This window comes from Alligator mississippiensis, chromosome 2, assembly GCF_030867095.1.
Source record: "Alligator mississippiensis isolate rAllMis1 chromosome 2, rAllMis1, whole genome shotgun sequence".
NCBI classification, from domain to species: domain Eukaryota; kingdom Metazoa; phylum Chordata; order Crocodylia; family Alligatoridae; genus Alligator; species Alligator mississippiensis.
Window position 1 is genome coordinate 187234354 of NC_081825.1, and position 14979 is coordinate 187249332.

The window sequence follows — 14979 nt, forward strand, 5'->3', positions numbered from 1 at the left end:
AACAAGTTTCCCATTGGCAGCAGTAATACGCTATTCTTTACTGGTCATGAGCCCTGCATTTCACCTAAAGATCATAGCCTCAAGCTTCATCAATACCTATAGAGCAGAGGAAAAAAAAGTGTGCGAGAGCGCTCACAAGAGGTAGTTCAAACTGGCTCACATCAGACAAGGTTACTTACTTATTACACATGACAGACCTGACACCACAAAGATGATCAAACTACTCCAAGAAATGTCATCTCTGAAGAGAATGGAAAATACCTTTTAACACAACCCCTCCAAATTCCCCCCTCCCCCCCCACAATATTAGAGAACCTAGAGTCAGTTGACTTTTGTGCATCAATGACACTCCAGAACAGTGGCTCATTTAATATTATGTTATTCAGTTTCTTTCCTTTAATTAAAGAATTCCACACAGTCCAGCACTGAAGGAATATTAAGGTTGTGAAAAGAAGAATTTCAGAAATAAAAAAATATCAAGGTTGCCTACACAATGTCCATTCTCTCCAGTATGCACACTTATATGATTCCATCTCCAATTACAGATCATATCTTTTTCCACACCCCTCCCCTTGCGACTTGTGCTATACAGCACCCAAAATGGCCAATGAGAGTGTGACTTGGGGAACTCGCTCACTGAAGTTGGTTCAGGAGACAGCAAATGATTCACTAATTCAGTCACTAGCCACTAATGACAAAAAAATGTTATGAGGCAGCTAGCTGTCTTAGTCACTGAACACCATCTACTCTGCACTGGACGAGGCAGGTGTCCAACTGATGTAAAATACAGAGTATGCCAATACATAATGAAAAATGAATACAATGTATACACTAAGCAGACAAGGTTCCTTGGGTGAATTTGATATCTTTTATTAGACCAACCCAAATAGTTGTAGAATAGTTATTAAGCAAGCTTTCGGGTTCAAAAACCCTTTGTCAGGCTAAGGAAGTTTCAGCAGTTGGTGTGTGCTCTTCCTGTTGTATACACTAAAGAATTTGAATAAGGGTGACATGGACAATTTTGTCTTTAGCCTTGCTAGTCTAGACTCTAGGTTAGCAGGTTAATATTCTTGTTAAAAAGAAGTGTTAAACATTTTGCACAAATATATTTTTAGCTTAGTGAAACTGATCTTTGCTGAGGGCGCAAAGATCAGTTTCAGTAACGAGAAATTTGGTCTACAGTAAAAACCATTTTAGGTGTCTTGACAAAATAGATTCAATTTAGTTTTCTTCCACATGGTCTCCTTCCCACCCCAGTCAAACATATCTTTTGCAAGCTTTGAGAAGAACAGCGCCCCCACCAGCTTCTCTCCCTGCCCCCCACCCCTTCCCCCAGGACTGACTGTAGTCAAACCATTTTTTTTTAAATGAAGAAATTTGTGTCTTAAAACTCCAAGATTTCCCTACTGCTGCTGAGTACTGAAAGTTATACTCATCATTTTAACTAACTTTAAAATTAAATCTGCTCCAGACGGATGACCTCAAGGAGAGAAATGTCTAGGAGGCCAACTGCACAAAGTATTGCAACAGTCTGACATGACTTACTGATATAACAATCCCCAACAAATACTAAAACTGATGCATCACTGCCAAGGCATCACATGCCTTCGTTACAGAACTTCCTACATGATAAGAGGTGCAGCCTTTAATTTAACATATCCCACAATAAGGTAGGCAGAATACTACTAGGAGAAAGGTTGATTATTTAATTCATCACTACCATAATGTCAAGGTGGATCAAAGATTGGAATTAAGCTAGATGAAAAGAATGCTTTCTTCCCAGGTGATATTCAAATCAATGTGAAAGTTACTGTTCATGTACATGAATATATAAAAGCATATGTTTTGTAGCTATTATCATCCCTGTGGCTGTGCTGCTCGTAGAAAGAAAAGTAAATGAGGGCAAAGTATGGCTGACAGCAAGCACTTCTGAGGGAACTGGCTAGGAGGAAAAAAATTAAACAAGTTCACACTCTCTACCCCACTCCCCCCACAAGCTCCATCTCTTTCCAGGAAATTTTAATTCACTCTTACTCACAGAGTGGTACAGCTGCATAACAAGAGGAGGAAGCAATTCATCAATAACTGAAGTTCAACACAGTATGCAAAACCATTAATATCTCTAAAGAATAGCAAAAGACAAAGCTTTTTCTGCTATCCCCAGGACAGTAATTGCTGAATTATTTGATCTTCTTTAGGCCTTCAACCCACCAGGAGAGAGGTACAAACCCATTGTGACCATCTTAATTAACTTTCAGTTCTATGACTTGCTTGTTTCCTCTGAACAGAGTTTGACTTCACTTTAAAGGTTACTAGAGACACTTTGTTTGGGTACAAAGAGTACAGATCAAAGCAGCATCTTCTTAGGGAAAAGTCTGTTTCCACTAAAGAAAGGCTCTTCATCATGACAAATAAGGTTTCCGAGGTTTGCTAAAATAACACAAGTCTCACACCAATAAAATGCAAGCCTTGTTTTTGTGTTTCACAAAGCCACAAAACACAGCAGTAAGCAGATATGCCAATGTGTTTGGGGGTCCATGCCTCTATAGTTACTTTTTAAAAATCATCCTACAAGATAAATCTAGAAAGCAGGTATTCTGTTGGGCTGGGTAAGTATTTTTATCTGGGAGACAAGGTATCTAAAGAGATTAGTAACAGGACACAGGTGGCTGGTTTGAATCCAATTTAGAGCAGTAGTAACACAAATATGTATGATTTGATGGTGCACTGCTTACTCAAAGTGAGATGACAGTCTCAGTTTCCATCCTGAGCAACCCCTCCATCACAATTCCATTATGACTACTGTCTCTTTTGACAGCAAGTCTCTGCATCTGTTCAAGCCTAAAGCCACCAGTTATGTTCTTAACAGAATACTTCAAATCCTACACAAGTAGGGCTGGAAGAGACCTCCATAGGTCATCTAGCACAATGCCCTACCTGAGGAAGGATCATCTGTATCCAAAGAATCCTATACAAATCTATGATCTAACCTCTTAGTAAAATTACTGTCAACCATGACAACACAAGACATAACTTCCTGACCTGCCACAGGTAAAGCAGGGGGACCACAGCAGCCAATGCCCTGCTTCTGTAAATGGTTAATATCTGCTCGGGAGATCCCAGGTAGAGGGCCACACACCACTACAGTAGAAGGCAACAACTCAAATACCAGCTATGTTCTTATCAGAATACTTGGACTCTCTCAGGCAAAGTGCAAAGGAACAATAGTACATAGTGTATAGAGAAGTCAAAATTACTGTTGTCTAATCCTTGCTTCGTTTTTGCAAGGGGTAAACTTCAGTATCCAGAGATGTAAAGTGAGCAGTGATAAAGTAGACAGAACTAATACTAAGAAATATTTTTAAAATAAATATTTTCCCCTCAAATCCCTACTTTTATTTATCTGCACAGGAGAATGATTAGAAGCTACTAGTAAGCTATATGATGTTTTGCTCTGGGAGCTGTAAAGATGATTTTTGCTAAAGACCATCTAAAGAGGAACAGGAGCAGTATCTTTTAAATTATCAACTAACAGCACGTGGTCCTTTGTACTGGGTAGACCTACCAGTTGGTCTTGGGAGCAAACCTCTGAATGAGCGTAGGCATTGTTCTTTATTTACTGCATTCGTATGTTAATACGTGAATCTTTCACCCCCTGGGACCAAGCAGGTCTGTTTTATGAGTTCTGAGTTATTTTCAACTTTTGCCAAATAAGGAAAACAGCTCATGAAACCAAGAATTTGCAAGGAATATAATGGAAGGGAAACACCTGTTGTGAGGTCAGTTTAAAACCAAAAAAACAAAATAAGCATATATAGTACAACTATGAAAGGTTGTAGGAAAGTTTCCTGGGGGAGTTCGCCTTATAATACAGGAGATTTCCTTCATGAGAGCAGCCTGAAGGGAAATAATTTGGCCTCTTTGGTTATGTCGGCTGCAGGAAATGCTGTCTCCGTCACATTCAGTTTCATTTGGGGTTTTTTCATAGTTGTTAAGGGCTGGAAGGACAGGAAAGACTACTGGGATCAAATTATCCCAGCAAGATGGCATCAAGACGTTTTTTGAAGATCACCAGGGTGAATGACTGTACCTCTTCTGGGGGAAGCCAGTTCCAAACCCTCGGCACTCTGCTTGTAAAGAAGTGCATTTGCGAGTTCCAAAAGCAAGGATAGCTTTTCTTACCCAAATACCCATCTTAAACAGGCAAGGAATGCGTTTCATTTAGCCTTAACTTGTTCAACTGTGTTAGGTAGATCAGTCAACCTGAAAGAAGTATGCTACATACATACTTCATTGCTCTTAGCAATATGCATTATTCCTTATAATAGTGCATCCTTTCCAAAAGCAGCCATGATTAAGTTTAATAGATTTATGCCAGCATAGCCTATTCTTACTGAATCAGAGCTAGATGCTGCTAGAGTGGTTAACCTTAAGTGCTACTTGTTCAGCTTTAGTCTCTAGTCATTAGCCTAGAAGTACTGGTCCATGCTAAGCCTCCTCCCTGTAACTGCATCATATAACTACCAAAGTAAATTCTGAATTGGCCAGCACCTCAAGAATACAGGAATTTTTCCAGAGAGACTTCCACATGTTCAAAAGTTCAAGTGCTCAAGTTAGGTATATCCAGCTTGGGTTTTGCTATTAGGTACTAATAGTTTCAGAATCTATAAAGGTAGCAATATTTTTAAACCATGCCACAACTTCACAACTTGCAGGACCATTTGAACTTTCCAAACCATGATCTGAATGAAAAAGAAACAATTGTCAGAAGACCTGCTAATGGGAGAGTACTTTCATTGCTTGCTACTTTTATTATAAAGCTGAAACACCTATACTGGGTGAGATTTAACTCACATTGTGTAGCCTGTCTACATTTGAAGACTGCATCTCTGCAAAAGGTCAAACATCACAGCTGAGATTTTCTTGCAATGTTTATTATTAAAAGGGACCCAAGTCTATACATGACAGTGCATTTTGTGAAGACTGATACATTCACTCCGTGAATTGTGGTATTTATCCTATAACTCCAGAAAAAGATGTATGGTAGCAGCAGGATGAAAATCATGCTCTATAAACTACATATATGCAGTGAATCTATAATCCCTATAGCTTAATCTGTAATGCAACTGCAATTTTTTGCCATTAGTATTACCACTTTAGTTTAATTCAGTGAAGTTACCAAATATTTACACCCAAGGGTTCTGTGCATTCTGCAGGTACCTTGATCTCTTCCCCCTCATAACAGTATTCACATGTATGGCAGAGATTCCTTGTACAGGCTGAACACAGAATCTGTTACAAGCACAGCGGCCTTTAGATGCTCATATTCCAAGATAAGGAGCTTTGTTTTTAATTCTTCAATTTTGCTTGCATCTTTTACTTTTCTAGTTTTAAGTTTTGTTGAACTGCTCCCTTTTTTTAATTTATCCTGAAGATGGAGGCACAAAAGTGGTCTCGAGGAAGGACAACCGTTCAAGTTCTCTCCTCCCCCAGTGCATGTACACTGTACAAGTACTTAGAGACACAGCACTGACCAGTGACTGCTGTAACATCATGAACAGAAAATTCTAGGATCTAACTGGGGTGTACAATGCCTCATTTGGGTATATCCCAATCTTCTTACCCTATCAAGATCTCAAGTCTTTGAGATACAACTGAGGCAATCCCTTCATTCCCATATCATTTCAACCCACAAAGGCAAATACATTCTTCGGTTGCTGTAAAATTAACATGGGTATAACATGTTTGTATTAACGTTTGTAATTTTTTTCTCCAAGAGACGGTCTCGCAAAAATTACTGTAAAGCTTTACTGAAAAAATGTTTAGAATAAAAATCCCACATTTTAAAAGGTTTCTAATGCACTGTTTTAAATTCTGCTTTTCTTTGAAGGAAGATAGGACCAGGGCATATGGAACAAAGACAAACACCAGTCAGTTGAACAGCAACTTTGTAGATCCAGAAACTGGTGATAGAAGTTTGACTGGTGACAACTTAATGGGAAGACCAAATGAAATAGTACAGCAGCAATACCATCTATGCTTTCATTGAAACCGTACAAACTGAACCAATCTGGACAGGAGGACTAATGAGACTTGCTCAAAGGCACTACTGGCATCAGAAATACCTATAAAACATTTGTATACAGGAACCTACAAGCATTCCAGACACTAATACAGATACTGGAATACCCTATGCTCTACTGTAGATTGACTGCTGATATATATTCAGAGAATTATATTCATGAACGTGTATTGACAACGCTTCATTTCTGCAAACTGACTTCAACTGCAGGGCTTTCATGTGGTTATACATGAGCATTAGGAGCACTGCTACTATCAGATATTAGTACTTCAAGGAATTTACTTTTCCTTCTCTGAAACGTTTGTACTTTTACCTTTTCCAATTTGAAGTGTTCTTAAACTGCTACAGGACTTTGCTCTACTCCTCAGGGTCATACCAACCACTTAATTTGAGTCAGGAAGATTTCGTCCCTACGTCAGACTGACGTGGACTCTGTGTACCTATGTCAGGCTGGGAGGGTGGAGGAGACAAACAGTCCTCTGTAGCATGGGTTATTGTCTTTTTCCACAGATCTTCTGAGCATGAGTCCATAGTGGTATAGGCACCTACTCCGGACTCATTCAAGAAATCTTGCTGGGGTCCTTTGACCCTAGCTGACTTCCTGCCCCTGGGGCAGGGGGCTGGACTTGATGATTTTCAAGGTCCCTTCCAGCCCTAACGTCTATGAATCTTAACCAAAATCCTTCCCCGTCATTGAAGTGGCAGGGCTTTTATCTCTTTTGCTTCTACTTATTGCATGGTTAGGCTGTTCCAGGGGTTTCAGATATTGGTCTGGTTAGTTGTAGGTGAGGGCCTGAAGCAGCGATTTTGGAAACTCATTTGCTAAGTGTGGGCCTGTGATCACTGGGGAGTAGACTTGAGGGCCCAGAAGGCCCCTTCCAGTCCTATGCTCCTATGAGTACAAATAAGAATTAGTTAAATGAAAGCTGATCATTTAATAAAGAGAGATGTTTTAAAATTTATTTTTTTTTAATTACTCATTTTTCCTCCACTGAATCACTCCCTTCTTCTGAACTACATAGGGTTCATCAGCATACTTACACTGCCAAAGCCCTCTAGTGGAGATGCAACTTGTACTGGCAAAAAGTCTTTTCTGCTATATTTAAACTTCTAGTCAAAGTACTCTTGCCTATATAAGCTGCATCTACATCAGGGGTGTGTGACCACCAACATATGCATGGTGGTTTGCATGACCTCCCTCCTCCCACTCCTGACCCAATGCTATGCCTATAAAGCTTTGTAGCTTAGACACGGCTTCATAAGAGCAGCCTGTAATTAACAGGGAACTGTTGGCAAGCTTGTTACTTTACTATATAGACTTTCAGAAAAAAAGGAAATGTTACAGAACTTTCATCAGATATCAAGATAAAAAGTTGGAACGGAGGTCCTCTCAGGTTTAATTGCATTTAAAAAGTGTTGCATTTCCTCTTAAGAACTTTAAATTCAAATTAAAAAAAAAGTTATGTAACTGGAAGAACAAAGCTCATCTTTGTTGTCACTTAAACTTGGTGTTACAAATACAGCCCAAATCTTTAATAACAAATCATTCCTTTTCCAATAAGTATAGTATATGTCCCCCTCAGATGCCAATGAACAAAGACATCAACCATCTCCAGTCAGAGCCACATAAAATATTTCTTATGTATAATCGAAAAGCTTAAGCTTGTTAGCTTATATATATATTTATCAAGATTGGAGACACTAAACAACTTTCTCTTCTGTTCCTTCCAAGAGAAACACACACAACCTTTTGTGTCTTACTTCTTCTGTGGCTAATAAGAGTTACTCAAATACCGTTGAGAAATACCCTTAACAATAGTAATAAGGATGTAGGATATTTACTTAATGCAACGAGACTTTATTAAGGCTTATTCTGGAGTTAAACTGAGGTATGATTATACACATGCCAGTAGCTCAGCTGTTCAGCTCTTTTCTCTAGATTTCATTTCATTTTGAAGCACCTGACAACAGGAAAAGGCCAAGCTACATGACAGTAAAGTTCTGGTGTGTAACCATGCGCACACTACTTTTTACTTAATTTGTGACAAATTGCTATTGTTTATGGTATTTGGCTTCCAGTTTCATATCTAAAGTTGTCTGAAGCAATCCAAGACCCTGAGGCTGCCGCCCTCTGTGGTATGAAGAAAACTTACCCTTCCCCCATTCCCTAGTATACAGGCACACAAGATCTTTAAGAAATAAAGGACTCTCGCTCTACCCTAATCTCCGAATCATTATAAGGTAAATGCAAAATGAGCTCAAAGAGAGGATATCTAGAACAGAAAGGTTAAATGTTATCCCCTGCCCAGATTCCTTTTGAAAGTCATTTCCAGTAAGGATACAAAGTTAAAATAGCTAGTTAAAATAGCACTTCCCAGTCCAAAGCAGTCATGGAAACACATGACTGACAAGATGAAATGGAGGAGTTGGACACGATTTTAGAGGAATAGCAGACCACTAGCAAGCTTGTAAAATGGTATTTACAAACTAATTGAAAATAAAAATACCATTATTTCCATATCAACCCTGTACTATTGCAGACACACACTATTAGATTGATGCAATTGAAACAGATTGGTACAATTTAATGTGAAGAGCATAAGAAGAAATTAAACGTAAGAATTAGTGAAGTGTGACATTTTGATCTTGCCTGGTTGTGCAGGTTTTTCTGCAGCTCATCCCTTCCCTTACAAGAGGCTGGAACAGTTGCAGTTTTAGTTAAAGACTACCCAACTGCCCGTCAAGAATGACAGGGAGGGGATAGGGAGCGAGCAGTGATGGAGCCCCATACTCCACCCTGCCCCATCCGTGCCTGCTCCCCCCTTCCCACCTGCTACTTGGGGTCCGAGCCCATCCTCCCCCCTGGCCACAGCGGGGGGGGGGAGGGGAGGGGAGGAGCAGGCCTGGGCCCAATGTTGTGGGGGGGGGGGAGAAACAGGGAAGAGCAGCAGGTCTGGGCAGACCTGGCAGTGGCAGGCTGACAGGAGGAACAGGCTCAGAGCCGACATGGGGGGGGAGGGGGGGAGTGGACCCAGACCTGAGGGGGGAGGAGGCCCACTCCTCCCCTCCCCCACCTGCTGCTGCATCAGGCCAGGCCCATTGCTCCCACCCCCCCACATCAGGCCTGGGCCCACTCCTCCACTCCCCACCCGCCCCAATCAGGCCCACTCCTCCCCATATCATGGCCAGGTCAGCCCTGCAGGCAGTGACCCCAGTGTAGGCAAATAAAACGTTATGGACAGACAGACATACTAAGGTTTTTATAATATTAGAATATGGCAGACCGACTTCACTCAAAGCACTGTTCTAAGTGACTTATACCATAAGTGTCTTTTTTCCAGTTAATAGGCAAAGGAATGGTTTTTCACTTAGATGCACAAGGGTGCTGATAGTTGCGATGACTTGGACGGATTAAGAGGGCTTCTCCCCAAAAACCCACAATGCTTTCCCTTCTGCACAAGAAAAACTTCTGCAAACTCTGAAATCAGCACAATACTGAAGACTGCAGTGTGGACACTGCAGGATTTGGTCCTGCAACAAAAGTACCAAGCAATAGCCAAGAACAAGCATGTAATCCACAGATGACTTGGGAACAATCCTAATTAGAATAGGGAACACAGGCAGCCTTTTTTCCACTTCAACATGAGTTCGCTCATTCTGTGGAAAGATCAAGTATAGAATATTAGTGAGCTTTAAAGAGTCAAAAATACTAATGAAGATCAGTTGACATGGGGATGAACTGACAATTAGATCACAAAGCTTTATTCTTTTCTAGTCTGCGATTAGTTGGCACAAAAATAGATGCAACTATGTTATCCAAGCTATTTTAAAACCATCTTACCTCAGTACTTTTATAGATCCAATATTTAAAAAAAATACAAAGCTTCCTTACACTTAGCTCTCCACAGTGTTATGTTAAGTTTATTTACCCAAATATACTGAACTCCAGATGCTTTTGTAGTTAAAACACCACAATCAAGAAAACCCCATTAGCTAAACTCTCATCTTCATTATGACTTCGTAACAGAATATTTCTTTCCAACCAAACCAGCTCTAGCAGCTTTCCACTACATGCCCCACCAGGGCCAGGTTAACATGAGAACACTGGAAGACACCTATGCTAACATGGCATATGCCAGGGGTGCTCTACCTCTGTCCCACGGGCCAAACCCAGCCCACATGGCCAGCCCTGCAGGCTGCATGTTATGTTGCAGGCCATAACATGCAGCCTGCAGGGAGCTCCATAGGTCAAAATTTGACAGTGGGGAGCCACAGAAGCCCTGCAGGGCTGGATCCTGCCGTGCCCAAACCATTACCCACACAGCAGGATGGGTTGCCATCTGCACATCCAGATCCAGTTGAGCTGCTCCCTTTATCTGCCCCTTCAAGCCTGGTTTGAGGAGAAAAATGCTTTGCCCCACCCAGACCCTCCCAAGCATCTGGATCCAGGCCACTACCCTGCTTCCTCCCCACCAAGTGTCCAGATCAGGACCCAGGTTGCTCCCCAACCCCTGCCCCAGGGTGGACAGGCCAGGGGCAGCCTGCACAACCCCCTGTAGCTGGATCGGGCCCAGTGACCAGATCTGGCCCACGGGCAGAGCCAGGTCCCTCCAATCAGCCCACAAGGCAAGACAGTTGGGCACCACTGGTCCACACAGTACACACTCAGGAGTTCATGCCCATTAACTGATTAGTCAAAACTTAACCATTGAGTCTTCCACCTCTGCCTCAAATCTTCTGTAACTAGTACAGGGAAACAGTTCAAGTATTGGCCACACAGTCTCAAGATGTCCTCTTAACACAAGTGCACAGACACAGGCGATGGCCCTGCTCATTAGCCAATGAATTAAGAACCAAATAAAAGCCAACAGACCCAAGCAGCTTTCCCACACGTGTGGAAAACAGGCCGCTGGACCCAGCGCCCCCCTCCGCCAGTGCTGTTCCCTTTCAAAAAGGGAGGAAACATCGACCACAAAACTCCCGCTGGGATCGAACCACGATCCAGAAGAAACCAACACGAGAGCGAGCAGTGCGGAAACACAAGTCTCTGCTGAAAGGCACAAAACCTGCTCGCGTGACATGGTAGAAGCCACAGGGCTGGACGGCACATCGTCCAAGCGCCGGCTCAGAGCAGCACCACCCGGGCCGAGGAGCCTGGCTGCAAACTCTCCATCCTACCTGCAGCTCACCTGTGCCCGGGCCCAGAGCACACCACCAAATTTATGTCCTAAGCTCTTATCCCCTCCCGTCGGATGACCCGGGCTCGTGCCTGCGTGCAGTGAGTGCTACGCACCCCGGTCTGCAGGGCAGGGGGCTGCCCCCAGGGGCCCGTCCGCTCCCTCGCTCCGGGCTCCTTCTGCAGGGGCAGCTCACGCCCACCCGGTCCGAGCCCTGGAGAAGCCTCCTCGGCAGGAGGCGACAGGTGCCCCCACTTGCCCCGGGGCTCCGTGGGGACGCGGGACTCACCCCATGAGCCAGTCCATGGCTGTCCCGCGACGCCGGCCGAGCTCAGGGGCGGCCGCGGCGCATGGGGCTGGCGCAGGCCCCCGCCCCGCCCCGCGCCTCGCCTCGCCTCGCCCCGCCCCGCCCCGCCCGGCCCGGCCCGGCCGCGCCCCGCCCCCTCCCGGCCGGCGGGCGGGCAGGCAGGCACGCAGGCGGTTCCGCCGGTCTCGCGCCGGCTACCCCCTTGCGCGCGCGCACACACGAACACACAGGCAGGCTGGCCGGAAGTAAACACACGCGAAGCCCCGCCCCCTTCGCTCCGGAAGCGGCTGTGCCGGCCCGCGGGGCAGTGTGGGAAGTGTAGTTGGCGCCGGAGGAGGCCTGAGGCACGGGCTGTGGGGGGGAGGGGGGAAGGTTCTGTGCGCGCAGGCGCGGGCTGGGCCGTTGGGTTCCTGCGCTGGCGGTGGGCGATGGAGTTAGCAGGGAGTTAACACGCTAATGGCCCGTGGTGGTTATTGCTGGGTGCTGGTTATGAGTGGTCGTGATTTTATGAAATGCAGCACACACACATATATACATGCACATGTACGCACACATATGTATACATACATACTCACCCGCACATGCGTATACACATACATATATTCACACACATACATACATACATATATATGTATACATACACGTCCACACATACACATATATACGCATATATACATTCATACATATACACACACACCCATACATACATGTACACACATGTATAGACACATATATGCCCATATATAAACACAAATAAATAGATACACACACATGTATGCACACACATAGATATATATACGCCCATACATGCATATATACACACATACACGGGCAACCCCTGCTTAACGTAGTTTTTCTTACCATGGTTTTGCTATAGCGCTCACTTAAAATGCCTACCTGGTTTCACTTAGCGCTCAGCACGTTTCACTATAACTCTGGGCATGGTGGTGGGTAGAAGTGGTGGTAGCGGTGGCAGCATCGTAAAGTGAGATGGTGAGTGTCGGCAGGGGCCCAAGGATGGGCGGCAGGAGCGTGGGGTGCACTCCGGTACATAGTGCTGGAGCCAGCTGGGAGGAGCAGTGGCAGCAGCAGGGGCGAGAAGGGGCAGGTGGGGGACCAGGCAGGGGGTGTGAGCATGGAGCCCGGGCCAGTGCCCAGGGCCAGGGCCAGCAGGGACCAGGGTCGGGTGGCAGGAGTGATGATGACCATGACATCACTGGCTGGTTTGGTTTATGTGAACACAAGAATGGCTGATCAGGCCAATTTGTGCTTTGAACTGTCTGTGGCACTCTAAGCAAGGGTTGCTTGATCAACGGCAGATGTGCTGCTGTTGCGAGATTTACACTGTTTGCACTTCTGCTTTGCCTCAGCAGTTCTTCTCTGTTCATAGACGGTACCTCCAGCTTCACCAGGTGGAACAATCATGAGCCAGATCTTCCCAGGACTTCAGGTCAATGTTAAAATGTTTCAAAGACGACTTGAGGGAGTTCTTGAAGTGTTTCTTCTGGCCTCCCTGAGAGCACTTTCTTTCCTTTAGCTCATATATGCAGGTACACATATATACACATATACATATATATATGCACATACATTCATGCAGTAGTCTAACCTAACATATAGACATCAAGTCAGACCACGCCAGGTCTGCTACTGTTGTGACAGTAGACAGTAGTAGCTTCAGCTGTCAATGCCAAGAGCTGGGTGGCGGGAAATAGCCCAGCAACCTTTAGGGTGCAAAAGGCTTTAGGCGGAGGAGCAACCTAGAGGGAAGTAGTGGTCCTCAGGGCCAGACACAGGCATGGGTGAACCAGGTGGCTGCCCAGGACCTGGACAGGAAGGGGGCCCGAAAATGGTAATTTTTTTATTATTATTATCATTATATCTGGCAAGAGGGGGCCCAGTACTAAAAGTTTTCCTGGGGCCACCAGGAGTCTATGTACAGTGCTGGTAGTCCTTACCGCTGTTGGAGGAAATGCCACTTAAAGGCATGGTGGACTGGGCTCTCCAGCCTTGGTTGGCATCCAGTCTAGGAGTGGAGCCCCAAAAGGTGGGTAGATTGAAGATCTTCTTCATACCAGCAGCTCCTGCAGTCAAGCTGGCTCCAATTGTACTGGCTTCTGCCTTTCCTTTGGGATTAACCAGCTAGGCCAAGAAGAGGACTTTGATATATGGGCAACTCAAGCATCTACATATCGACTGCCCAGGCCATCACAGCCAAAACTGAATGGAGAGGACACTCTATCTTTGCTACTTGCATGGACACAACATGAAAGGTGGCAGTTACAGGTTATAAGCTCAACTCCACTGGTGTACAGTAGAGCACCATGGGTCACCGTTGTTGGTGGGAGGAACAATTGTGTTCCACTGGTCAGCTACCACCTACCTGAAGCTGGGCAGCCCAGTAAGCTGCTGACCCACCATGGTCTTCCTGCCTTGTTTGGTGCATGCAGCTAGACCAAAAATTGAAAAACAGACAGCAAATGAAGTAACAGGCAACAAGAAAATAAACCTTAAAACCTTCCGGCTGGGAAGCTGGAATGTCAGGACCATATGTCCTGGCATGAATGACAATTTACAGATGATAGACAATGTCTGGAAGACAGCATTGATTGATCGAGAGCTGCAAAAACTTAACATTGACATTGAACACTAGCAGGAGGCAAGATTGGCCAACTCAGGCTCTATTTGTGAGGCCATCCACACATTTTTCTGGGAAGCCAGGAGTTCAAAAGATACTTGCCTACACTGGGTCAGATTTGCAATTTGCAACAGGTTGGTCAAAACCATTGACACTCCCACTAAAACATCAGATCACATCATCGCAGTCCAACTACTGTCAATTGACGGTTTTAACATCATTAGCACCTATGCACCAACTTTACAGGCAGGTTCAGATGATAAAGTTGGCTTCTACAATGCTCCCCACTAAGCTTTTGAGCTACCTACCATGAAATGAGCAGCTTCTCCTCCTAGAGCATTTTAATGCTTGAGTAGGCGCAAGATCACAAATCTTGGCCAACCTGCCTAGGACATCAGGCATTGGAAAAATGAATAAAAATGGCCAACTTCGTCTCAAACTCTGCACGTTAAACTACCTGTGTATCACTAACACCTAATTTGTGGGCAAAGAGCATCAAAAAATATCACGGAGACAGCCACAATCTGGCCACTGGTATCAATTAGACCTCTTGATCACCAGGAGGAAAGACCTGCCCAGTGTACTACACACCCACAATTATCACAGTGCATATTGTGACACAGGCCACTCTTTTATTGTCTGCAAAGTGAAAGTGATACCAATGCAGCTGCACAGAGCCAAACATAAGAGTCATCCAAGATTACACAGCACAGAAGTCCAAAGCAAGTGCCTCAACTTTCAAAGGACCTTTGAGCTAGCTATGTTTACAAAAGCA

General features: G+C 44.4%; 1 protein-coding gene across 1 annotated transcript in view; it reads right to left on the reverse strand.

The window, feature by feature from the left end:
* The window catches only part of MOB2 (MOB kinase activator 2), a 197958-nt gene extending 186304 nt beyond the window's left edge, over positions 1-11654 (reverse strand). Inside the window, exon 1 of the mRNA XM_014602396.3 lies at positions 11549-11654. Within this exon, the coding sequence (XP_014457882.1) occupies positions 11549-11565 (17 nt within the window). The 5' untranslated portion in view covers positions 11566-11654. The remainder of the gene's footprint in view (positions 1-11548) is intronic.
* Positions 11655-14979: the final 3325 nt, after the last annotated feature.